General features: G+C 41.4%; 1 protein-coding gene across 2 annotated transcripts; it reads right to left on the bottom strand.

Annotated features, from left to right (window-relative positions):
* Positions 1-27648, bottom strand: LOC137187377 (desmoplakin-A-like). Of its 2 annotated transcripts, none has more exons than XM_067596223.1 (24): positions 27404-27648; positions 24612-24696; positions 23369-23490; positions 23106-23256; positions 21394-21519; positions 20942-21001; positions 20678-20845; positions 20237-20341; positions 20030-20125; positions 18294-18419; positions 17466-17618; positions 17131-17285; positions 16844-16970; positions 16171-16357; positions 14810-15162; positions 14504-14682; positions 12895-13033; positions 11911-12104; positions 11324-11486; positions 11135-11218; positions 10935-11042; positions 10618-10716; positions 8474-10300; positions 1-6906 (listed from the first exon to the last, which is right to left on the bottom strand). In XM_067596223.1, exons 1-24 carry the CDS (start codon positions 27646-27648, stop codon positions 580-582), a joined length of 11379 nt encoding a protein of 3792 aa, XP_067452324.1. In that variant the 3' UTR covers positions 1-579. The 2 variants fall into 2 exon arrangements, with proteins under 2 accessions (XP_067452324.1, XP_067452325.1); XM_067596224.1 differs by having other exon boundaries at positions 9803-10300.
* Between the last annotated feature and the right edge of the window lie 242 nt (positions 27649-27890).

Raw genomic sequence — 27890 nt, 5'->3', positions numbered from 1 at the left:
GACTTAAAGGTTAGCCTTTATTTTGAGTTATTGAGAAACTTACAAAATTGGAAGCAAAAAACCATTGATAAACAACAAATTCGGTACGAAATTACAGTTATGCCAATATATGTAATCCAAGCTTGCACCCCTCCCCACACAAAATAGGCACATAGGCTATTTTAGATGTAAAATAAATGCAAACATAACACCATTATGTTACCAAAGCAAAGCTTAAAAATGAGATTTTGGAAAATATATTTGAAATATGTGTATGCAAACAAACAATATGGCAATCATTTTTAAGCCTATTCTAGGAGCAACAATTAGATTAACATACACTTGATTTTCAATCCAAATACCTTAAGATGGCTGCCGTTAAAATTTAAGTTCATTTTCACAAAAAAATATCTTTGAAGTGTTCATTATCATGATCCTTTGAACTATAGCATTTTTAAAAGCCTAGAAAGAATTGAAAACATCAAACTTGCATTTTTCACCTTGTACACAAAACACTCTTTCAAAAGCTCTTTTCAGAACATTCAAAATACCCCGACAGGTTCTGATTCATTAACAATGTGCAGGGCTTTTTTTTTTGGTTTATTTAATGGATCTGGAGGAGAAGGTGGGGCGGCTGTTGTGACTGTAGCGACTGGTTACTAAGGAGGTGGGGGAGCCTAAGTCCACGCTGCTCCTGCGAGAGCTTAGTCTTGAGCTACTCCTTGAGCCTGTGGTGGATCCTGGGGCAGAGGAGACGTTGTAGGGACTGCTGATGCCTCTGGAAGATACAGATGATGCCTGTAGCATTTTCACCCCAGTGTTTTCCTCCACCAGGCAATTGTCGAGAGCTTCCTTGTAAGAGATCTTAAGTTTGGTTTTGGGGCATGTTAGGTTCTTTGTGTGATGTCTGATATCATGGAGCTTCTGGGCTGCTCTCTCATCTAACCAGCCCATTTTTAAAGCATCTTCTATGGTTCTTCTACGGTTCAGTTCTGGGTCATAAAGCCCCCCTGTTACAATCTGGAACTCCATGAACCTCTGGCCTGCCTCATATGGCAGCCACATCTCCTTCATAGCCTCAGCAGCAGACATTTTCTTCCTGGTTTTTACATCCTCAAAGCCAATGTAGGCTTTCTGGGCGGGCTTGAGCTTAGTAACCATGTTGTCGTTTATTAAACCCATACGGGAGGCCTCTTGAATGCTGAATCTACGGCCATTTGTGGGATTGACAATTCCTCCAGTGCAGGCCTGGGCCTCCAGCAGTCTCTGGGCAGTGATGGAATCCACAAGACCACGATTTAGACCCTCAGTGATGGTTATCTTCTCCAAAGTCTCTGTGTCAAAGATGGCACCCACAGGTTCTTTGTCACCCACTGTTTCAACAGGGGAGGCCAGAGTAATAGAAACACTGGATATTTGCTTAAGGGAATCAGGTGAGTCTCGATCTACACTGCCGATTGCGGTGCTTCGCTCTGTGACAGTGGTAGTTTTTGTAGTGGTCATCTTGGCAAGTGTAGGTGATAGAGATCTTGACATGACTGATGATGATGATGTGATTGAAGATGGAACTGAGGCCTCTGATGTTCTTAAAGTTGATGATGATGTCACAGAAGATGTAACTGAAGATGTTGATGTTCTTGAAGTTAAAGATGATGATGTCACTGAAGATGCACCTGAGGCTGCTGATAGTCTTGAAGATGATGATGTTGATGATCCATGTTTGGTCTTATTGGTGATGATATCTGCAAATTGAGTAAGGGAAATGGTACGCGAGCGGTACTGATCAAAAAGTGATTGATCAATTACTCGCTTTTCAAGCAGATCAGAAATGTCATACTGCCTCCCAGTCTTCCTGTCAAGGATCAAAAACCGGGTGGAGCCATCAGGAGCAGTGATAGTGGTCTCTTCCCACTCACACTCCTGCTCAGACAGCTCCAAGAAGGTTTCGTAGTCAATATACCCTTTGTCATAGGCTTCACGTATTGTCATCTCTTTGTTAGTGTCTGGGTCCACAATTACCACTCTCCTCTTTCTCAGAGTGTTCTTCGAAGTTGACTCTTGCTTTTTCTTGTCTATGATTGGCAAAAGGATAAGGCCAGTCTTATCTGTGATACAGCGCTTCTTAAGCTCCAGATAGGTTAGGTTTTCCTCTGTGTTAGGGTCAAAGAAGCCCTTAGTATCATCACCCGGATCAGTCAGGATCTTGTTCATTTCCTCATCAAAGTAACCTCTCTTGTAGGCTACATTTACATCAATACGGTGACTATGTTGAGGATCAATAATACCACCGCTGGCAATCTGAGCCTCTAGCAGACGGATGCCATGACCTTTCTCCACTAAACCTCTCTCTATGGCCTGGAAGAGGGAAATAATGTTTTCTGTACCAAGCAGTTTGTAACCAGTCACAGCCCTCTCTGCTGATAGCAGTTTGTCCTTGAACTCTGGCCCAAACAGTTTTTTATTGTAGGCATCACCTACACTCAGGTAAAGGTTGTTGACAGGATCAACTATAAAACCTGAGGCAGCTTGTGCTTCAAGCAGTTCCAGAGTGGTCCCAGGTCGCAACAGTCCATCTTTCATGGCCTGATAGATGGGCATCACCTTATCACTGGCTTCATCATAAACTCCTGCTATGCAGGTGGAACCTTTCAGGTAGGGGCGCAGGCGGTCTTCAATGTCCTGGCTTGTTAATCTACCCTCCCTCAGTTGGTCGATATCAGACTGTTCGAGCAGGTTTGCATCCACCAGATCTATGACCGACACCTGGTCCCTGAGCCCTGAGACAGTTATTGGCTTTTTTGGTTCAGGGAGAAGCAAAAGACCGGTGCTTGGGTCTGCTTTGCATTTTCTCTTCAGAGACACATAGCTAGCTGTTTGTTGGGTGTCTGGGTCCAGATAGCACTCAGGACTCTGATTCAGGGTCTGGTATAGGTCCTCATCAATGAGATCCCGATCCATTGCAATGTCTTTGGGTAGGAATACACTGAGGGCAGGGTCCAAAATACCCCCTACAGACTCTTGAGCCTGAAGTATTCGTAGAACAGTTTCCTTGTCAATTAATCCCTTCTTCATGGCCTGGCCAGCTGACAGGAGCTTGGCAGTATTTGGGTCTCGGTAACCTATAGCAGCAGCCTCAGCTGCAAACAACTTTGATTCATCCTTCTTATCCACTACTCCTCTGGCACATGCTTCCTTTACTGTCAGTTTCTGATTAGTTTTGGGGTCAATAATGTAACCTGTGGCTGCCTGAGCATCCAGTAGCATGTCAGCACTATCGGAAGACATAATTTTTTGTTTCTTTGCCTCTGTAAAGGACATTTTCTTCAGAGGTCCAGCTGCAATCCCAGCAATTGACCCGGTTCCCTTCAGGAAAACCTGTTTATCCAAGGATACCTCTGGGACAGTTTTCTCGCCCTTCATTAGTTGGTTAAATGTTGGTTTGTCCAGAACCCCACAATCAAGCAACTGTTGTGCTGTGACTGGCTTACGGACACCATCAAAGGTCATTATGGAGGGGTCAAACTTCTCAGAGATTTGCAGAATTTGCAGACCTGTATGAGGCTCTGACTTGCACCTTACCTTCAAAGCCCCATAACTGACATCACGCTCAGTATCTGGGTCAAGGTAACATTCAGGACTTTGGTTTAGAGCTTGACGGAGGTTTTCATCCAAAAGGTTATGGTTGATCGCTGTGTCTTTAGGGAGGAACACACTGAGGTTTGGATCTAGAATGCCTCCCACAGAGTCCTGGGCCTGCAGCAGGCGTAACCCAGTCTTCCTGTCAATTAGTCCCTTCTTCATGGCCTCAAACACTGAAAGAGGTTTGGCTGTGCTAGGATCCTTGTAGCCCACAGCAGCAGACTCTGCTTTCAATAATTTGTCTCGATCGTTAACGTCAACCAATCCTCTGGCACATGCCTCCTCAACTGTCAGCTTCTCATTGGTTCTGGGGTCAATGATGTGGCCTGTGGCAGCCTGGGCTTCCAGTAGCAAATCTGCACTATGGGAGAGCAGGAGATTATGTTTCTTGGCCTCTGAAAAAGACATTTTTCCTTGACGTCCAGCTGCCACCCCAGCAATAGGTCCAGTTCCTTTCAGATAGACCACCTTTTCTGCAGACACCTCAGTAACAGTTTTCTCACCTTTCACTAACTGGTTAAATGTAGGCTTGTCAAGGACTCCACACTCAAACAACTGCTGTGCTGAGACAGGCTTGCGGACACCATCAAACATCAGTTTGGAAGGGTCTTTCCTCTCAGTGATTGGTAGAAGCATCAGACCTGTGTGAGATTCTGTTTTGCATCTTTTCTTTAAAGCCCCATAGCTGACATTACGATCAGTATCTGGGTCAAGGTAACACACAGGACTCTGGTTTAGAGCATGACAGAGGTCTTGATCCAAAAGGTTGTGCTTTATAGCTGTGTCTTTAGGGAGGAACACACTGAGGTTGGGATCTAGAATGCCCCCTGCAGACTCCTGGGCCTGCAGCAGGCGTAGCCCAGTTTTCCTGTTGATTATTCCCTTCTTCATGGCTCCAAACACTGAGAGACGCATTGCTGAGCTAGGATCCTGGTAGCCCACTGCAGCAGCTTCTGCTGCTAATAGTCTATCTCGATCACTAATGTCCACCACTCCTCTTTCACATGCCTCCTCTACTGTGAGCTTCTGATTGGTGCTGGGGTCAATGATATGGCCAGTTGCCGCCTGGGCATCCAGCAGCAAATCTGCACTGTGTAGGGGCATGCACATCTGTTTCTTGGCTTCTGATAAGGACATTTTCCCTAAAGGTCCAGCTGCTACACCATCAATTGATCCTGTCCCCTTCAGAAAGATCTTCTTATCCACTGATACCTCTGGGACAGTTTTCTCCCCTTTCACTAACTGGTTAAATGTAGGCTTGTCAAGGACCCCACACTCAAGCAACTGCTGTGCTGAGACTGGTTTGCGGACACCATCAAACATCAGTTTGGAAGGGTCTTTCCTCTCAGTGATTGGCAAAAGTAGCAGACCTGTGTGAGGCTCTGTCTTGCATCTTTTTTTCAAAGCCCCATAGCTCACATGATGCTCAGTTTCTGGGTCAAGATAACACACAGGACTCTGGTTTAGAGCTTGACGGAGGTTTTCATCCAAAAGATTGTGCTTGATAGCTGTGTTTTTAGAGAGGAACACACTGAGATTGGGATCTAGAATGCCTCCCACACAGTCCTGGGCCTGCAGCAGACGTAGCCCAGTCTTCCTGTCAATTAGTCCCTTCATCATAGCCTCAAATACTGAAAGAGGCTTGGCTGTGCTAGGATCTTTGTAGCCCACAGCAGCAGCCTCTGCTGCCAATAGTCTGTCTCGATCCCTAATGTCCACCACCCCTCTGGCACATGCCTCCTCTACTGTCAGCTTCTGATTGTTTCTGGGGTCAATGATGTGGCCTGTTGCAGCCTGGGCTTCCAGTAGCAAATCTGCACTGTCTAGGGGCAGGAGATTTTGTTTTTTTGCTTCTGACAAAGACATTTTGCCTTGAATCCCAGCTACAACCCCAGCAATCGGCCCAGTCCCCTTAAGATTGACTTTTTTGTCTACAGATACCTCCAGGACAGTTTTCTTCCCCTTTTCTAGGTCTTTAAATGTTGGCTTGTCCAGGATACCACAATCAAGCAACTGCTTGGCTGCGACAGGTTTCCGAACACCATCAAAGATGAGTTTGGAGGGGTCTAGCTTCTCGGGTACAGGAAGAAGCAGAAGGCCTGTGTATGGATCTACCTTGCATCTCCTCTTCATTGACATATAGGTTACACCATCCTCAATTTCTGGGTCCAGGTAGAGCTCAGGCCTCAGATTGAGAGCACGATATATGTCATCATCAATTAGATTACGCTCAATGGCTGTGTCTTTGGGAAGGAACACACTGAGTATGGGATCTAAAATGCCCCCCACAGACTCCTGGGCCTGTAGCAGGCGCAGTGTTGTGTTCTTGTCAATCATTCCATTCTTCATGGCCTGAAATACTGAAAGAGGTTTGCTTGAACCAGGACTACTATATCCAACAGCTGCAGCCTCTGCTGCTAGCAACCTCTCTCGATCCTCTTCATCAACCACACCTTGATTACATGCCTCTTCAACTGTAAACTTCTGATTAGTTCTGGGGTCAATGATGTGGCCTGTGGCAGCCTGAGCATCCAGTAGCAGGTCAACGCTATCTGATGGCAGGAGATTTTCTTTCTTGGCTTCAGTGAGAGTCATTTTGCATAGGGGTCCAGTAAAGGACCCTGGACCCTTTGGACTTTCAATTATCACTCCAGCTATTGGGCCTGTCCCCTTTAGATTGACCTTTTTCTCAACAGACACCTCAGGAACAGTCTTATGCCCCTTCAAAAGCTGGCTGAGTGTTGGTTCATCCAAAACACCACAGTCAAGCAACTGGTTTGCTGTGACTGGCTTGCGGACGCCATCAAAAATCACAGCGGAGCCATCTAAGGTCGGAGGCTCTTTAGCAATCTTCAGCTCATTCTCAATTGTTTGTCTGACAATGTTCAGCTCTCTCAGTTCTTCCTGGAGGAGTGTCAACTTACTTCTGTATGTCTCCTCAAGCTCCATTAGTTCCCTCATCAACCTTTCTATCTCACTTTTCAAAGAGTTCTTTTCCCTCTCCAGACATTCCTTGTCTGTTTCATATTGCGTGATCAGGCCCTGCTTACAATCATGCTGGTCCTTCCAGTAACTTAAATCTTTCTTCACTCTCTCATTCTCCTCCTGTATACATTGCTTGTTGCAAAGCTCAGACTCTAAGGATAGTTTAATGCGACTGAGTTCCTCCTCTAGCATTTGGAAGCGATCTTTGTCCTTTTCTAACAACTGCAGCCTCAGCAACAGAGCATCTCTCTCCTCCACAATCTCACTGTATTGGATCTGAATGGATTGCATGGTAGCTGTTGTCTGCAGAAAAATAGAGGGGAAAAAAGAGAGCAGAGAGACAAAAGGTTAGTCAACTTAAAAATACTTTAAATCTACAGTATATTGAGAACCATAATTTTTCTCAGCATTTTACATCACAGTATACAATCATACAATCAAAGGCAATGGGATAGAACAAGTCAGAATTGAAATAAAATTCAAACCACTATCAGACATTATCATAATACTAACATCATAAGCTACACCTCAACCCTAGTAAATTTGCACTGGTACTAGTAAACCTTAATGGTAAAATTTAATTCTATCAAGGAGGACAGCACACATACTTTCTCTGTTCTCTGTTTTTTTCTAGCAACAGAATACTGAGAGGAGATCCAACATTTGGCTCACAACTTGATTAGGAGCAACAGATGTGACATAACAAATTGAATGTTTCTGCTCTTGCTGATGTGGCTCCAGCCTTTTTGTGACCTGCATTTGTATCAATTTAAATTTTGAAAAAATAGGCTTAACCACAAGATGGCACAGTGTGTGTTAAATGTATGATAATTGAATAGACCAAAAGCTATAAGGGATAATAATTATGATGCATTGATGTAATCAACCTAATTCGAATCAATTATATTATGCTTTTCAGAACAGATACCCTTTTTGCTTAAATGTGGGTCAAAAGACCTAAAGAGGAAGTGTGTGTGCTTTTGGCCATAATACTATTGGCTTTGTTAAGTTAGCAATGTAATATGTGAATTGTTAATTCTCTCAGAAAACTAAAAATAAAAATAAGACAATGTATGCAAGATGGGGAAGTAACAGTATACTGACAAGAAATTACAAATATCTATAAGTTTTCATTAAATCAACCTCCCTTACACTAGCAACTACAACCACAACTACAAAGAAATGAAAAAGCAAAGAGCTTAGAGAACTATTAAAACTATTACTTCTTTCAAACTGTAATAGTCTACATTCTGTAAATGTGAAAAACAGCACAGATAGATAATGCAAATAGATGGTTGCCAATCTTGATCAGCTTGGTCTCAAAAGGCAAGAAAAGGTGCCTCAATTTTTTAAGCCATGGTGGATATTTTTAAGCGGACATTAATAAAAAATGTGCTGTTTTTACATGTTTGCAGATTGTATCTAGATAGTGGAAGATGCAACAAGATCATGAACAATAATCAAGATGATGAACAATAGTCAAACTGTATAAGACCAGAGGACCGGTGGTATTGATGTCATTGACTGTGTTGATAATTCTGGGAAAAAGAAGCAAAGGCAAAAAAGCAAGCAGGCTGCACATTTTTGCACAAATTGAGCAGGGAGACAGTAGGTTGGGGAGGTCGGCAGGCAGAGAGGCAGAGATTATACTTGCATACGAGTGATTGACATGCAAGGTCATTTAGACACATACAGATGTATGTGTTCAAATCAGAGTTACCAAGTGGGAGGTAACTACAAGCGATCTATAGGTGTTCAGCATGCAAGCAAAGGTTTGGCTACAGACAGTTATAACTACTTGATTGTTCCAAAGTAGGACTCTGATTTGAAAAGATGAGAACAGTCCAGGAGAAAGTGTTCTTCCATGTACCTCAGTGGCTTTCTTTCGTATTTTCTCAGTCTCCAGCCTGAGTTTCTCCTTCTCCAAGGAGAGCTCAGAGACCAGGTTGCGGTAGTCTACATTGCGGCGCTCACTGGCCTGCAGCTGTAGCTCCAGAGCAGTGATTTGGGAGGAGAGATCATCATCATTTTCCTTTTTGGATGTCATGATCTCCTCTTTATCATGTCGTGTTGCCCTTAGCTCCTCCTCCAGCCTCAGCCTCTCTTTGGTCTGGGTTTCTGTCATCTCTTTCAGCCTTTGGAGCTCAACAGAGTTCTCATTCAGTGCCTTACTTTTCTCCTCTATAGTTCTGTAAAGACCCTCGTTTCGGAGGTTTGCCTCTTTGACTCTTGTCTGCTCCTGGAGGAGTTGTTGCTGCAGGGTCTTCAGCTCAGCGCTCAGCTGTGTCATGTGTTCTGCAGAGGTCTTGTTTTGTTTCAGGCTTCTCTCCAGCTCCTCCTGCAACCTGAGACGTTCTCCTTCACCTCTCTTTTCTGACATGCTGGCTTGTTCTTGGCTCTGGCGTAGTACAGCAATGGTGCTGCTGTACTCTTTCATGGTCATAGTGGTGGTTTCAAGTTCTGTTTCCAGCTGCCTTCTTCTGGCAACTTCCTCTTGGTTGGCTTTCCTCAGATTCTCCAATTGGCTCTCCAGCCCATCTCTCACAGCTTGAAGGTCCTTGATGCGCCCCTGTACCCTGCTCATGTTCTGTTCTACTCTGCTTCGATCCCTGCTCTCTCTCTCCAGCTCCGAACGCACCTTCTGAAGCTCATCCTCGCAATCCCTCAGCTGGGTCACAGCCACTGATGAACTAGTTAGCTTCACTTGCAGCTGGGACAAACTCCGTTCAAGCACATCCTGCCCTTCCTCTGTGGTTCTTCTCCTGCGGGTCTCCTCATCTAGACTGTGTGTGACATAGGCCAGCTGCTCACTCTTCTCCTGCAGGCTCTTCATGACCTCAGCCAGCTCCTCCCTGTACTGGCTGCTTTCCTCGTCTCTCTGCCTAATCAGCAACTCCACCTGACTTTCTAGTTCTCTCCTCCTGCGTGCTTCCTCTGTGATAACCAAGCATTGACTGTGAGTTTCTTCCTCTGCCCTCTTCCTTTGTTCCTCAGTCTGGTCGAAAGACATCCTGAGCCTCCTGAGCTCCTCCTCCAGATTCTTCCTCTCTGTCTCCATCTTGTCATACTGGAGTTGGAGCTCAGCTGTATCCTCCTCCCTCTGAGTTGTCAGCTTCTGGATGTTCATGCGACTGACATGGATCTGGGATTCATAACTGAGTTTTATGTTATTGATCTCCGCACTGCATTGGCTCCTTACCTTTGAAATCTCCTTTTGCAGCTCCTCGATCCTCGCTGCTTCCTCATCCAGCTGCCGCCGCAGCTGTTCAATCTCATGGTCCTTACTTGCCACACTCTTCTCCACCTCTATCTTGGACCAGCTGACAGTCTCCAGCTCTGTCTCCCTCTTCTTCAGCACTGACTCATACTCCTCCTGCTGCTGAGTGTAGCGCTCCTCTGCCAACCTCTTCTTCCTCTTTTCCTCCTCGAGCAAGTAGTTGACATGTGTCACCTGATCGCTGAGTTCTGCCAGCTGGTCCTGAGTGCTGTCTAGGGTGCTCTTGGTGGCACTGCACTGCAGAACCGTGGTTTGCTTCACTTCCTCCATTGACAGCAGCTTTTCCTGTGACTGGGACAGCTGCAGCTGGTATCGTACAACGTCGTCTTCCAGCGATTTGTTCTTGGCATTGTAGTCTTGGATATCCTCTTTCAACAGGCGAAGTTCTTCCTCTAACAGGTCAATCCGGGTGTTACGAATCTGGAAGCAAGATAGAGTAAAGATGAATGTAGAGGTAGTTTTAACATCTTGAATCAAGTACATTTCAATGTACTTGTGTAATGAAAGCATTACACTTCACCATCAAATTCACCACCATTGAATTACCCAACACCTACAGAATATCCATGGGTTCTGTAAACCTGCATTATTGATTTTTTTGGCCACTTGGTGGCAGCGCAAAAAGCTGTAAAAACAGTACTGAAATATTATCACCTTTTAAAATTGATATGGTGCAAATCTTTGCCTATTTACATATCCACAAATATTTATAGAATTACAAAATACAACTTTAGTACCTTGAGCTCCTCCATGTTTTTGAGCAGCTCTCCCAGGAATTTGTAGTAGTCACCAGACAGGGTAAGCAACTCCATGTAACGGGTCTGCATATGAGTAGCCTGAGACAAAAACACAACAAACTCAAGGATTAATTTAGACATAACATCACTTAAATTCACAGATTTAGAGTAATTTAATCGCCCCACATCTAATGCCCTCCTTTTACCTACAAAAATTCAAAATGAAAAAATGCTTTATGATACTGGTGGGTCACCACATACCAAGAGTTGCTTCAGTGTTTTAATGAAAGGCAACATTTCCTCTTTTGTTTTATTACCTCTTGATTAAGATCCATTACTGGTGATTTCAGCATTGTCCTCTTGATGGGGATGTTGAGCAAAGTCTCTAAACCAGAGGTGTAAGAGGCAAGGTCCGTTTCATAGTCCTGTAAAGAAATATTGAGATGGATGTGGGAAAATAAAAAGAAATGCATTTGTTTGATGTGTTTGAAGTCTGTATACATGTAGGCCTCCTTACCTTGATGGAGTTCACACAGGCCTCATTGTCCTTCAGCACACTTTCTAATGTCTCCCTCTTCACTTTGATTTCTGAGTTCAGTGCCTTGAGAATAAAAATATAAAGATGTCAGGTCTCTGATGGCTTAACACACATGGGCACAGACTCTCAACAAGTTAATTAAGAGTAATAGAGGGCTGAGCAGGAGACCTTCTGGTTGTTTATATGGTCTTTCAGAGCTTCAACGCTGTCTATTTTGGTGGCCTGCAAGATGTCCTGTTTTTTCCGTGTGACATCAATCCAGTCAACGAAGGAGGTACTGGTTTGCTGGTAGTGCTGCAGCTGAGGAAGATACAACTGCAAATCCTGGAGTCTGAGCAAGAGAAGGAAAGAAAACAGAGAGCACCATGACTTCTGTAACTTTCTCAAGAAACACTTTGATACCCGTTGCTGATTGTGAGATACTGAGAAAAAGACTGAGAGTGGGATTTTCCTTTAAAAAAAAAAGCTCTAATTTGATGCAGGCTGGTGTAAATGAGTTCTCCTGTGTCTAGGGTTGTAGGCTATAGTCCCTGTTATTTTTTCAATTAATCAATTACCTGTTTAATCTATAAATTTTCAGGAAATAATGAAAAATTTCCATCACAAGTTCCCAGAAGCAGAAGCAGAACCCAAGCTAGTGCCAGCTTTGTTTCAAAATATCAAAAATTATTATAGACGATACAATCATGTAGAAGTCTGAAGTCTACCACTTCATTATTAGGGATGGACCAATACATGCAATAAAAGAGACATACCTGGTGTCAATCTGTCCCTGGATGCGTCTCCAGCGGTCTGACAGCAAGCCCACCTGCTCAGTGTATTTGGACAGCATCATGTCACACCTGTGGAAGGGCCCGCCCACCTGGTCATTCCAGTGGCTCACCTTAGTGAGCTCTGCCTCCATGGAGGTCAGGGTATCCTTCTTCTCATCCAACTCTGCCTTAATATTCTACATGTAAACACACAACATGCAGGAAAACACCAGTCAGATGTGGATGTGGTATGAACAGCATGATGGAACTGGCATGTACCTTAAGGGGAACTGCACTTATTCTATACATCACATCTGTTTACAGGTGTTGGGGGGTACTACTGTATATGTAAAAAAGATTGTACAAAGCCTTTTGTGGCTCCAGAGGGAGCTGCACAAAGTCTGATTAATTGCCTCAAGTGTTGTCATGGTTGGGGCTGAAGACTACAAGTTTGAAAATGAATGAGTGTGTGGAGTTAGAAAGAAGTCTGATCCTCATCTCTGCTTGAGGCTAGCCACTTGTGGCTACATTATCTGCTACTAGCATAGCACAACCGGTTCATCTGTACTGTAAAGTCAAGTGAATTGTATCAATGTGCATTGTGGGTAATGTAGGCACAACATTTTGACAAGGACGAAAAATGTGTGGAGCAAAAAAAGATGATTATCTCTGGTTCTGCTGCATCGATTTTGATCCTTTTTTAAAAACTGTCCATCGTGAGTCCAACAATGTTATAGGAGTGCAATGTTAAGTCAGTAGAGTGCTCTTTAAAAGCCACAGAATGCAACTCCCTGGCTTTCTCACACCAGCTTCTCTAATTCAACCTGATGGGTGATCACTGAGTCATGCACAAATATGCACTGGTATTCTGTCTCAGCTGCAGCTTGCCAAAGCTGCAGTATTCACAAGAGATTCTTTTTTTACTTCTGAAAAACCATATTAATTTTTGCACAAAGTGTAAAGTATATAATGTTTCTTATAAAATACCTGCAGAGTCAACATATAGTCGTCCACTTCACTTGGCAACAGAGAAGTGGTCTCTTTCTCTGTCAGTCTCGCCTCATGAACCTTCACTATGTCTTCAGCCTGTGCCACACTCTCCAGCAGGTCCCTCAGAGCCTGCAGTCTGATAAGAGAGAGAGAGAGAGAGAGAGACAGAGAGATGAAATTAAATAAAAGTCAGCTTCATAGAGATGAAGTTCAATACATTTCTTTCTCTAAATGATGTGTGAGAGCTGCATGTCAGAGTAGCTTCCTTATGATTTGGTGGTTTAACAGTGTGTGAGAAAGGAGAGGATAAGTCATAGCACCACGTTTCGCTCAAAGACATTTTCAGAAGTCTATAATGTACTAATTTAAGCATAAGAAAATCTGCTGGAAAAGACAACTTTGATCTACTCCTTTTTATGTTGCAGTGCTCCTGCTATTACAGAATAACTTTAACACTTTTTAATTCAACGTCTGCTAAAATTCCCTCATATAAATCAGCTCAAATTGTTCCACTGCATAAAAGTGATGAGAATGGGGACCTAAATAACTATCCGCCCGTATCTAAGCAGTCCTGTCTGTCTAAGATCCTAAAATTAGTGCTACTCTGTGCCTCCCTGGAGGTTGATAATGTGATGATAACTGCAGCCACTACTGTTGCAGATGACATTGTTAACTGGCTTAATATAAACACTGTGCTACACTCTTTGTGGATCTATTTAAGGCTTTTGATACTACTGATCACATGGTAACACACAGTCCTCCTATTTAGCATTTTTAAGGAGTATATAAACAGTTATTAAATATAACACACTTGTGGGCACCAATAACTGGAGGCTGAGGTATAAACAGAAAATGAATTACAAGATAGTAAAACACAGTTGTAATAACATAAAATACATGTTCATAGGGGAAATTATAATTACTGACAAATACCGTTTGTTAATAAACACTTAAAATATCCTGATATCTCATAACTACATTATAGTGTGTTATAAACCACTTGTTAAATGTTTGTATACTTCTTATAAATGCAAAATAAGGGAACACGAAGTGTTACAGATCATATTTTGTTAGATAAGTTGTGTTCCATGGATTTGATTGTTCTGCTTTCAGCTGCTTTAACTCTGTTGTTAATGGTGTCCCACAAGGATCAATATTGTGCCCTCTGCAATTTACCTAAAACATACAGCTTATTTATTTCCTAACTCAGAATTGTAATGTTCGTCTCTATGCCGATGATATCATCCTGTATATACCCCCCCTTGTCATTGCAAATCAGGCCAAATGACCAAATCAATACATTTTTACAAGAGTTTAAATTGTTGTTGCTCTAATACTGTACATGCACTCAGTGGTAATGTAAATTATATAGTAATGATACAGCATTATAATAGCAATGATGAACTGTAACACAACTTGAGGTTAAAGACATTTTTAATAATACTACTGATTAGTTTAAATAGTGTTGATTGTTTTGTGTGAGTGAATCATCTTAGCTGTGATTTTGTGTATGTATCTTTCCAAAAAGATCTTGATCTTAATGAGACTTCCTAAATGAACAAAGCTAAAAAAACCCAACAGTTTGAGTTTGTTCGTGTAGGTTTACCGCTGCAGGTAAGCTGATAAGCTGCTCTCCAGACTGGCGAGTCGTTGGTCGATGACCCCAACCTCACTGCGGAGGAACTGGGCTTTATCCGAATCGTTCATGCCTTCCAGCTCCTTCAAAATTCGCTCCTTCAGACGCAAGTACTCCTCACGTATCAAGTCTACATCACGTTGCACGGTCTACAAAAAAAAAACACACACACACACATACAGTTGTTGCAATGGATATGTAGACAGCGCATGAGATATGATGTGTTTTTAAAGCCACATGTCTGTTTATCTTGTATTTCTGAGTTTGTGTGTCTACCTCTAGCTGTGTAATCTTGAGGCCACAGTCGTGCATCCCGTCATCTCCAAGGCAGATGTGAACATGCTGACTCAGCGTGCCCTCAGCGGCCTCCAGCCTCAATCTGAGTGCATGCAGCTCTGACAAACTGCGGGAGGATGAGGACACCACCACCTTCTTCTTCTTCACGGGCTCCGTCTTGGTCACTTTCACTACATCCTTCTTGATCACCTGCTCTTTCTTCACTTCGGTTTTTCTTTTCAGCTCTGCTTTCTGTCTTTCGGCTTCCTCTTGCTGCTGCTGTATTACAATCAGCTGATATTGCTGTTGCTGCTCGGCTGCTTGCTGTGCTTCTATTTGTTCTTGACGTGCAACTGTGAGGGGTCACAAGGTATGCTTTTGTTATTTGAAGAAGAAATCAACTAATTCTTCCATATGTTGACTCAAGAATATAGAGACCTTTACTTGTTGCATTCTCACACACTTAAGCAATACTTTCTCTCACATCACAAAAAGTTTGGATTGTTAGAGGACTTGATATTGAAAGATTGAGTCCAGAACATAGAATTGGTTTTACTAAACTATATTAACATGAAAAAAGAACAATTTCTGAAATACAAAGGAAATCTCATAAACATGTTAATAGATTTCTTTTTTAAAAAAAAAAAAAGTCTACAAAACAAACAACAAAAGTCTTACAAAAGAATTAGAGATGTGGCCTGAATTTCTGCACTAATCCCAAAAAATCAGTTTTATTGATAGAGAACCAAGACTGAGATAACACTACAAATTTAGATCTCAACCCACAAATTGCAAAATATGATAAAATCAATATATAGTAAGTATATATCTAAGTAGAATATTAGTCACCAGAAATCTATTATTTTCTCAGGAACACTGTTCTTTTGTCCTTTGCTTTAAAAGCATTATTATTATTATAAAATAATAAATCAAAATATTATGATTTTTCTTTTCAAAAACATTCAGAGGGGGATAAGTAGATTTTTAGTCCTGAGTAGTGTCTGCAGCGCTTCCTGTGAGGTTTTGTATAGCCTCAACAAGCTCCACGAGAGATTGTAGTGAGTAAATCAAATTGAAACTGTAAAAGTATAGCTCTGTGCTTGCTTTGTAGTGCAAGAGTAAAAGAGTGCTTTCTGAGTACTTTATAGATTCAGTGCGATCCAGAGCTACTGCTTTTATCAAGCACTCAAAGCTTTTCCAAGTACCTGCGATGCAAATTAGGTGATAAAGGGTGGGTGTTTGCCCTAAAGAAAGTCTCTGCTGCTAAATCATTCTGCATGTTAGCCTTCAAAGAATCACAGGGCATGTACTAGACATTTTGAAAATACTTGTGGATATTGTATATTTGTTGTAATACTGACTATAAGTTGGCAGCTGCACCACCAGGTCCTCATAGTGAGCCTGGGCTTCGTTGAACTGTTTCTCAATGCCCCTCTTGTCCTCATCAGCAAACATCTGGGAGCCATGGCTGCTCAGTTTGAACTCCTCGTAGTGAGTCTCCAGGCTCTTGATCATTTGACGGTACTCCTCAGGACGCATCTTGGCCAGCTGAACACACACACAAACAATATGTATGACATCAGAAACTAAGAAGACAGAAGCTTTACCGTAACAGAAAGACTCCAATTTAAAGAATCCAAAATATTTGTTTGGAAAACATTCTCTTGGCTGTTTTGGATTCACATTTTTAAGACTTGCTGGGGATGGATTTATTAAATTATTGTGGATGGAAAATTACTGAATGGAGAGAAATTATTGTCAGGAAAGTGTAGACCGTGTTGCCCTGAAGTTTAGATGATGCTGAATTGTCACCAAACATAAATGTGGAATATGTTAATGTAAACAGGTCATGATAACCTGAAACACACCTGAGACATGTGATGTCTTCACTGCTTTGTTATGTTCAGATCTGATTTTTTACTTTTACATCAGATGATTCACATATTGCATGTTTTCTGCACTGTCTGCTTGGCTGAGTAAATAAATATATTCATCTAGCAGAGGCTGACTTCAGAGAGTTTATTCATAACTTACCATTGTTAGGGTGAGGGAGTTGGTGTGTTTGATATCAATGAGACAGTACTGCCAGGCGATGAGACTCTTCACGTTGATGTACAGCTGATTCCAGATTGACAGGATGGCCTCATAGTACTGGTCGTTCCTTTTGGAAACACAAAGAAAACAAAACTTTTCCTCAAAGCAGCCTTGTGTTCCTAATTTTCTTCTATTACAACAACTGCAAATAAATTGAATCTGCTCCTCAACCCAGAGTTATGAAATCACCACCATGTGTCAGGACCAAAAAACTTAGTGCATCTTACTTGCTGGCCATATTAATGCTGAGTGGATTGGGAGGTGGTACGATCAGGCACACGGAGGGCACCAACATATCCAGTCCTCCCGGGCCAGTAACCTCCCACTTGCTGCGCTGACTGTTGTCTTTCAGGATGGCCTCGTTGTCCTTACAGATCACCTTCTGTTGAGCCCAATAAAATGTATTTTATTAATAAACAGATACTTTTAAAGATCTGAAAATCTGACACACTAGACATGAAACAACAGTGCCCCTGCAGACTAGTTAAATGTGAATATATTAACTCACTGTGTGGCTCCAAACATGTATGTGAGAGACTGATATGATCATTAGGAAACTGACCTGGTCTTGTTTGAAGTCACACAGGGCCTTGACGATGACGGGGCTGCTGCTCTTCTCCTCTGGGTTTCTGGGTTTCAGTCTCACGATTTTCCTGGACTTGTTGACAAGATGCTGAACCTGCCTCTTGTTTTCCATAATCTTCTCCCTCTCTTTCTGGATATAAAAAAAACACAACTGGTTGACAGATCAATAATAATAATAATAATAAAATGAAAGTGTACCTTATTAAAGCAGAAAAAGAAGTGATGCGAGGAAAAATCCAATAAAAATCCCATAAAATATGGATGAAAGAGGATAAAACCTGACCATGGTCAGTCAGGAAGAATAAAATAGTGAGTAGACACATGACACAACAGAACAAAACACCTGAAGGTCATTAAGGTCACTGCCATTATATGAAAAGTTATTTCCATCCATATTTTAGGAGCTTTAGATGGGAGTTCTCTCCTTTAGTTTAATAAGTTGTCCACGACTTAAGGATATTCTTTATAAACTCTAATAGTGTTGAGATTTCTTTGTGTAATCGAGTGGATGTATTTAACTTTTTCCTCCTGTATTACTGCCTCACCGCAGATGAATGCAGTCATGCAGAATGACCTATTAAAAATTCCTGACCAAAACATTCTTGTGTGAACTCGGCCACTACTAATAGCTCATTTTGCATAACGAGACCATGAAAAGTAACCAGCTGTGTAAAGAGATCTTTATTGTCCAAGACCCATGGCGACGAATCTGTTGACTAATCGACTCATCGTTAAAAGGCCTCAAATGTGGTGTCTGCTAAATTTCAGTTTTACATTCGAGTTCTGCTGTCTGAAGCTGTCGTACCTCCAGTCCCTTGAGGAGCTCCAACAGATTCTCCAGTGACGTGTTCTTGTCGCAGGTGAACTTCTTACGGACCATCTCGTGTTCCTTCTGCAGGGAACTGTACGTCTCATTGGCCTCCTTAAAGAACTATTGAAAAACACACACTGTTACTTAAGTCTGAGATAAATAAGTATACAATATGTTATTTAGTGGAGGCAGTTTGACCACAAGAGATGAGAGACAGTACTAGTGTGAGGGGTGGGCTTGGTGGCTCCTACACAGTTTGTCAAGCCTGGGCTTTGTGTCAATCAGTGCCATACGCATGTCATTGTCCACATGTAGACATGCTCTGTGTTTTGTTTTAAGTACTTTTAAAGTTAAAAGTAGGTGGTTGCAAAAGGGAGAAGGCATTTCAGAGCCCTCTCAGGCAGGATTGGATAGTCATTTCTTACATGCAGCCAGTAGTTAAGGATGGAAAAATCAAATTTCATTTTTAAATCCTATGAGTCAAGTCCTGACTAGAACCTTCACCAGGGGCAAAGGGGTCCCTAACCCAGTTTAGATGGTTGTTTTCAAGGTTTTCAGGGAAATAGTCTCTGAAATATCCCTGGAGGGTGCTCCAGCTGGGACTGGATCAGTGGAGAATCAGTGGTGAATCAGTGGGAACATTTCTGTAACTCCCTCCTGGAGATTGTTTGACCATAGCTAATCTTCCTGGAAACAGCACGCACTTTGTCCTGCACACGCAACATGTACGTGTCATACCCTTGCATGCTTTGATTCAGTACATTTAGATGCTGGAAGATGTCTGACATGTATGCAAGTTGCAAATCCAGACACCATATGATAATTAAATGAATGTGATTATAGAGTTAGCTCTGTGGTCAGTTGGCACCATGAATTTCTGTCTTTTTTGATACTACCACTGGGGGGCGCCAAAGTCAGACTTTTTCAGGGTCTACAACAAGTGGCCTCAATTAGTGCAGCATGTCACCAAAAAAAAACCAGCAAAAAAATAAAAAAAAGCTGGGAAAAGTAGAAGCAAATGGTTCAGTTAACAGTCACCTATTTACACACTGAGCAGATAGGGAGCAACATTAGAATTTATATTGAGTTATTTTCTATCCATCCAGTGAGTGTAGGCCTAAGTCCAATATTCACCCTCCTTTTATCTCTATGTTTTCAATCTCGACTGACTCCTGAGAAAAATATCTGGCTATTCAGCTGTTAAATGCTCCACTATGTTCACCAGCTAGTCATCATCTTTATCTCTCTCCTGTCTGGTGCAGAGCAGGTAATGTACAGTTCGCTTTTAGAACTTGTTGGTGAAAACAGCTGCTAGAAACAAAGATAATGAGAGTGGTGGGAGTGAACCAACACAGAAAATATGCTGGAAAACCAAATCAAACAACTGAAAGTTGCTGTAAAGCTCTGTAGAACTAAGGGGAATTGCAGAGTCCCTTGATAATTATCTGTGGTTTTGTCACTAGGAATGAGCCCTTTTACATTATACGTAGTCATTTCATCCATTGTTAGTATAAAAATATTAATAAAAGCAGTGTAAAAACAGACTAAAAACAGTGCACTTGCAGAATAAACGATTTAAACAAACGTATCTACTAAAAATATAGGATTACTAAAAATATACTTATATATACTATAATATATATACTTGCACAAAGGTATAAAGGCCTTAAAATAGCAGCAAAGGTAAACATGAGTAGTGCAATGAGTTTGCAGCAGTTTTGTCGTGTTACCTGGCTGTATGCTGCATTCTCCTTTAGATGCACATCGATGCACTTGGTGATTTGAAGAAGCCAACTCCACTGAGTCTGCAGGGTGTCCATGTAGGCCTGAAAAAAAAATGTAAGAATGAGATGTTATAAAAGAAAAAGGCTCCCGGTAACACATGGATAAATACAGCTTTCTGAACAGATACACATAATAAAGGGATCAGTCCACACCTCAATCTTGTCTGAGGCCGGGTGGTTGTTCTTCAGCATGGAATCCGCTTTGGTTTTCAGTTTATTCAGGTCCTTCTCTTTGTCCTCCAGGGCACTCATCAGTTTCTGTTATATAAAGAGAGGTTTAATAATCACACGGGACAGAAAAACATGAGGATGCAGCTGGAGGAACGCTCTGTGGCTTCGCTTTAAGTGGATGACTGACTGCAGCTGCCAAAACCTAATCTACCAAAGATGATTGCTCCCTTATGAGATGCAGATTAACTTCATAAAGAAATGTTAGTGTAATTTAGGCTCACAGGATTGCCAAGAATGTTAATAGACTCTTAAAAATTTTAAATTAAACATGGATTTGTGTAGCGTCAAGGGATCAAAGCAAACCCAATCCTCTCCTGGTTCCTGTTGAACTTCTGATCTTTTAATCACGTGCATTTTACTAACCGAATAGCTCTCTTGCTTCCGTGGGATGTACTGGTCGATGTTCTTGTCTCCCCAGTCAAACATCAGCTCCTCCTCCTCCCTGTCGTTCACCCACATGATTTCTTTGGACATTTCCTGAATGATCTGCTCGAGGTCTCTCAGCTGCTGGGCCCGACTAAATGACATTTGCTGGCGAAGTAGAAGGAAGTAAGTTTAAAACACAAGCTCGAAAATTTACCTGAAAATACAAAACTCAAGTAGTGATGAGTTTTGTCTTTCTCTCACCTGCAGACTGTCCCACTCCTGGTCCAGAGCGTGAAGATTTCCTTTATCTCCTTTCTTAATCTGTGGGAAGAGAATCAAACCTTGATATCATGGAGCACTGAGATTCATTACAGACTGTACCAGGCCTTCACTCATCACTGCACGCTGCATGCTTGGGTTGGTCGGCCCTCTTTAATTTCTCAAAGACTTCTTGGGCTATTGCCAGCTATGTGTGTGCATGAAAAGGAAAGTTGCAAACAATTATACTTTGCTCACAGAGCTTCTTTTTGTTGACTGTACCTAAGGTTCGAACTGAGTTTGGTAAAAGAGCTTTAATGTATGCAGCCCACTATACGTGGAACCTTGTGCAAAATGAGTTAAAACTACAGTGAGTGGTTTCTCTGGGCAGATTTGCCAATGTCAGGGTGCTTGCTAGGAGGTTTTTAGTTGCTGCTGTTGTAAGCTGAACCCACCAGTTCGTCGCGGGCTCGGTCCACCTCGGAGCTCCTCTGGATGGAGCCGTGAAACTTCTGGTGGCTGATGAGCTGCTGCTCAATGGCTGCAGAATCATCTCCCCAGGGAGAAGTTTCAATCAGACGCTGAAACACACACACACACACACAAAAAATGTAATTCAATCAGCACACGGCGCTGCAGAGCAGAAATACACACTGAATGTGATGGTGGAGCTATAAACACACCTGACCCACAACCCATCATTATTAAACATTATATGCACTTCATTTCACCAGCAGGTGGCAGCAGAGAAACAAGTTAGATCAGGAGTGGAAACGTCTTATGAAAATTGGCCTGAGCATCAAAGGCAAATTTAAATTTCTCAAAAGTACGTGTGTGACATTGAATTATTTTTCTTTCCTTGTTGTTAATGTTAGATGTGGTTACCACAAGCATAACTGTCCAAACCCAGCGTCTCTGACAGCACACAGCAGGGGAACGCTTTCATGTCCAATCTCCTGCACAATGTTTGAGTTGTTCGTATGCAGATTATGGTACAGCTTGTGTGCACAGTATACTGGTTTAATGTGATCTGTCAATCAGTTTACTGACAGTGTTTACTTCATGTCGAGTTTTACTCCTTTTTTCCTTAAAGTGACTCTTCACCCTTAATCTAGTTTTTGAGTATCAAACAAGCCTCTGCAGGCTTGAAATGTGGCTGTAAAACGAAGCCTTTTTGATGTGAGGAGCTACATTCACAGTCCTTTTTATGACATCTGGGGTTTCATTTCTTGTCAGATGTCTGCAGTTTTCATACTTTTATTGCCAAAATTAAGAAAATAAGAACTTGAATTGATGAAAAATATCAGAAAATCTAAGAAAATGTTGAAAGAAAGAAAGTCTGGAGGCTGGTTTAAAGTCTCAGCAGGAAAACAGTCATTCATATTCAGTGTTTTGGTGTTGTCTTTGCTTCATGCTGTGTTTCTTGTATTGTTCTATTGCTGCACAAAAAATTGCCCTTTGGGGACTATTAAGTTGTTGACTCTTGTAATCTGAATTAATAAAGTTTTATGACGCTGTTAATGGTTTGTTTATTTCAGTTGTGCTCGTTAAACAGCAACAGATTTTGAATAGATTTTAGTAGAGAAAAAACACACTAATTTTACCTCTACAGCCTAAACTCTTCAATTATGCACATGAATATACTGTAACTCATGTACATACTGTATGGTCAAAAAAGTAACTATGTTATAGACAATTTAAGGCCTGGAATCTTAATTTCAGATATAAGACTTCCAGACGCCATGTTTTTATTTGTCCTCTGGGTTTGTTCAGTATTCAGCGTGAGTCACACCTCCTTCCTCCTGTTCTACACTGACTTGATGAACACTGATGACTTGTTTAGATGAAACACAAGAACACTTTGAATAAATTATGTTTTCAATTTTAACACTCCTTCTTATAAATGTGCTACGACATTAATAAACACTGGTGCTTGAAGTGATGTTCATAACTTTACAGTCTTTCTTTGGGCAGTACAGACTTACTACACTAAAGAGATATTTGAGGGTTTATACTTGGTTTTAGGTTTAAGGTTTAAGTATGACAGGGCTAGGGTTATTCATTAAGGTGTGTGTGTGTGTGTGTGTGTGTGTGTGTGTGTGTGTGTGTGTGTGTGTGTGTGTGTGTGTGTGTGTGTATGTGTGTGTGTGTATGTGTGTGTGAGCACCTTATGCTGTGCAATCCAGGCCATAGCATCATGGAAGCTCCTTCCCACCTCCTCCCAGGCTCCAGAGCTGCCTCTGGTGCTCCTTCTCCTCTGCATGGTGCCGTTGATGGCCATGTGGACGCCCTTCAGCTGGTCTTTACATATCTCCAAACTATAGATTAGGAAGATAGAAGGGACTTTTGGCAAGACTTGACTTTGTGGGTTAGAGACAAGAGACAAAAAATAAATGATAGAAATCACAAAAAGGAGGAAATAAAACTTACGTTCTGACTACGTTGTCATTCGGTTGTCCCATCTGTCTCAGGTCCATCGCACAGCTCTTCAGCTGCTCTATGATCTCTTTAGCCATCGCCATGTAGCGCTCTGCATCACCCGGGGCGGCGCCCTTCAAAGTAAAAGCACAACATTCAGAGAGCTGCACAGGAAAACTGATACAAGGAGGAAAATATATTAACTGGTCATGTCTGTGCTTGACTCCTTTCTGCCAAAATAACAATCCAGGAACTGACTATAGTTGAGTTCAATAACGTGATTGTAGTAATGTCAAACAGAGTGGTGAAGCTGCTGTGTTTTTGTGTGTTTTGTTAAGTTGTTTAAAATGAAAAAAGTGGTTCTGTATGTATTTTTGGCTGGATGGACACATGCAGATTGTTGATTATCAGAAACTCAATAAAGACAGAGAGAAAAAAAACAAAATATACATCTAGTTTTCTCAAGAAATATCAAACTCATTTTGTTAGATAAAGTGAAATCTTACCTGATAAAGGTCAACCAACTGGACCAAATAACCAAATAAAGTGAGTACAAGTGACTGACAGCGTGCAGGATTTTTGGTTTCTGTTTTGTTATGATGTTTTTCACTTTCTCTTTGAATCCTTTAGCAAGAACAGTTCTTTCATTTTACCCCAAATTTGTCAGATTTGAGTCGACATGCCAAAAAAAATTAAATCCTGAAGAAGAAATTCTGAGAAAGAGGATAATATTGGATAATTTTATTATTTTGGAAGTATGAGGAGGAGGCAAAGCTAACAATAATTAGTCAACAAGCTAATTAACTACACACTCAAGTCATTCAAGAATATGTCAATGAGTCTCACACTGCTGGTGAACTTTGCAGAAAAACAAATAATTCACAAGAAGCTGATCGACACGGAGCTCCGGAGGCGTGTGTGTTCTGTAACTTAAATGTTTGCAGAACTCACACTGACAACGTAAAACTATCAGCGGATTCAGTAACAGATGAAATATAGTCAGGGAGGTTTAGTTCCAGACACAGATAAATAAATTTAATTATCAGCTTAGTTTCTATTATGTTTGAATACACGTTGACTCATCCAGTTACTCAATGAACCACCCAACGACATCTCTGTCTTTTGTTGTTTTTTTTGGCATCAATTTTTCTCTCTCTGATAAAATCCTCCTGAATGACCCACACATGCTTTTATGTGCACCGGTTGTGGGAAAGAGCCCAAAAAAAGTAGCATTCCAAAGTCAACCTTGACTCACAGACTGAAGGGCGTATTCGGCTTTCTTCAGGTACTCCTGGCACTGGCCCTGCAGGATCATGGCCTTCTGGTGGAGGTTGGAGCCACTGCAGGAGGGGCGGCAGAGTAAACTGATCATCATCAAGTGTTTTACTATGAACATCTTCAGCTGCGTTATTAGAAAAACAGGCATTAGGACGTTGTCACTCGACTGAATGGGTGTTATCTGACACCTTGAAATGAAGCCATGTTTATTTCCCACACGTTGCACACATCAAAGAGTTGTAATTAGTTTCACCAAAGAGTGGTTTTCCCTTCTCAGATTGTTTCATTTGAATGTTTTTAGTGCCCTGAAGAAGTGAAACTGTTTAGTATTTTACAAAAAAGGCAAAATTTAGATAAAAGTCAGAAGAATTCATATAATTTTCTACAGCTGACCTGTGGTTTCTTATCCAGTTAATCATCTCGCAACCCTTAAAATTTAATGTCACCTCATGTAGTGGTGCTGACTAGAGCTGCAACAATAAGTCGCTTAATCCATTAGTCAATTGACAGAATATTTTTTAATTTCATTTTATTGTCAGTACCTATTTTGATAATCAAATAATTGGTTTTAGTCACTTTTTTTTTTTTGTCATATTTACTGACATTTTATAGATAAAGTGATTAATTGAGTAATAAAAATAATCATTAGTTGCAGTGTTGATTCTGATGTTTGGAGCCACTGATTTAAACCACACAGTTTGGATGAATGTCGTGGATCAAATACGGTGGTTTACGCCTTCTGGGTAACACTTCAGTTTCTGGATCACTGAGATTTTTGTTGTTTATATGTAACTGGATGCTTTTTTTCTTCTTTAAAAACAGACATGCAGTCAAAAACTTATAACAGTGAACATTGGATAAAAGAACAGTTGGCGTCGTTAATTTAATTAAGTCCTTCACAATTTATCTGACTGTCTAACAAAAAGCCATTTAATTATATATGATCAAAAATGAGAATGATTGTTTTGTTTGTTTACATTTGCTGAACTTGTCTTTGTGTTGTAGGTTACATTTCATGTATTTTATTGGTGGGAATTTGGTTTTTGACAGGATGGTTTAAAAATCTGATCATGTAAATTATTTAACTGGTATTTTTTTTATTTTTTTGAAAACTGTCATATAATTTCTAAATGTGTGTGATCTGGTTTATATTACAGTAATATGTGGTGTCATAAGCCTGGGGATGAAGGATGGGCACAGATGACATGTGACATAATCATCATCATCATCATCATCATCATCATCATACAGTTATAACATTGAAAAGAGAGAAGACAGGAGGTTAAATATGTGTCTAAGTTCCGTTCTTTCTCAAATTAATCATTAAAACTTAACAGCTACTGATGAACTCCATCAACATGATCTATTCCCCGTATGTAACTATGTAACTGATGTAACAATGGGAGTATTTATTATTATTAATGATAAGTATTGTGTTGCAGCACCGACCGATCAGAGAGTGACAGCACGTTGGACATGCAACATTTATTGTTCACCTGTTAATAAAGAGCCTGTTGATGAATTAATGGTTTAAATGTACATATTCTGTGGAGTCACAGAAGTCAGAAAAGAGCCGATACTGGATTTGATGCTGATTTAAATTTTGAGAGTTAAAGGAGAACCAATACTTTTTAAACATAAACACATCACAATCATAAACATTTTTGATCAAAATCTTTACCAAAAATGGTCTCTGGTGGACAAACTATACAATGGAGACTGTTTCCAAACCACATCAAACCAAACTGTCATCTCTGTATTACAATTCTTTATTATTTATCAGCCGACATACGAGCCGATACTGACAAATCCTCCACATGCTATATGGTATATGATAATAATAATTGCATGACTTCTCTCTGAGTTATTCTGCAGCTGCAACAACTCTACTTTCTCTCCATTTTCACTATAAACTGTACCTGTTAATAAAAATCTGAAACTCTTTAATATGAAGTAATAATGAAATTACTGGACCCAAAAACTAATCAGGAGCAACAAACTCTTGATGTCAAACAACTTCTATTCATGTCAGCCAGACGCTCGCTCTGCTCTTTCCTCAAGTACCACAGTGACATATTTTTCTCCGTGGGTGATACTGTGGAGGGTCTGAAACTGACACGCAGGTCTCTGGAATAAAGACTCAGTGTTAAGCTGCTGCAGCAGAGAGAACTTATCATTTCAATGTGAGCTATAAATCAAACCGAGCATTTCTCTCCGGAGGGGGAAGCTGCTGTGCAGGAAACATGAAAAACACAGAGGCTCGAATGCATTATAGGACGTTAAGACATTTATTATAATGGAGCTTTGTTTTATTATCACTGGGCTTTATCAGTTAATTTGGTAACTCCTTCAACAAACAAATTGAAATGATTAATCCACACTTGCCAAATTCTTTGTAAACAGTTAGAAAGTTCAAGCAAACTTACTTTAATTTGTGTGCAGATGATTGATGTAACTGGTTACAAAATTTGCACATTTGCACAAAAATCCCTGCAAATATGATCATGCATTTGCTTGGTAACTTAAGAGTTTGGTCTGCAAATGCCAGAGCTTTAGGCTTGTGTTTGCAGGGCTGAAATGAATACAGGGATAAAACAGGCTGAGTCATGATCAATATTTAATAGAAAGCAGCTTTTTAGACTGTCACGCATTACTCCCTGCAGTGAGGGCAACACAATGTCCTCTGGCTCGCAGAAACAGGCCACAGGTGGCAGCCAGGAGAGCGCACATTCAAATGTTGTAAACTTAACCCTTAAAATAAATATATACCTCATTCCACCTGACAATCCGCCTCCCATGCTGCCTGCCATCCCGCCTGCCATTCCACCCATAGACGTCCTCGAGATGGTGTAGGTGTTGTATCCGTCCATGAATTGTTCGTATCCATTACCGCCTCCACCACCGTGCACGACATCGCTCCGTGCGTACTGGTAGGTGCCACCGCCAGTCAGGTCGCCTTTGGACCCGATTCTACGGCTCATGTTCAGGGCGTTTTGGGACCCGTAATAACTCATTTTGACCAGGAAGCAACAGCTAAACCGACTCTGAGGAGGAAGCTATCGGGTGGGGAACTCCTGCGCGCAGACGAGAGGCGCATCAGTGACGCGGTCTGATCTCCACCTGTCCGCACCGGGCCCGCGGTCCCTCTGGTGCACACTGCAAACAAGCGGCAGCAGAGGAGAGTTTTTGGAGGCTGCTAACCACACCCTTCTCCAACCTACTGAGCCAAAAACACTTTTCTCTCTGTTCGGTGCCA

Source organism: Thunnus thynnus, chromosome 8, assembly GCF_963924715.1.
Source record: "Thunnus thynnus chromosome 8, fThuThy2.1, whole genome shotgun sequence".
Classification (NCBI taxonomy): domain Eukaryota; kingdom Metazoa; phylum Chordata; class Actinopteri; order Scombriformes; family Scombridae; genus Thunnus; species Thunnus thynnus.
The sequence above is the reverse complement of the archived record's forward strand: the minus strand, read 5'-3'. Positions and strand labels throughout refer to the sequence as shown.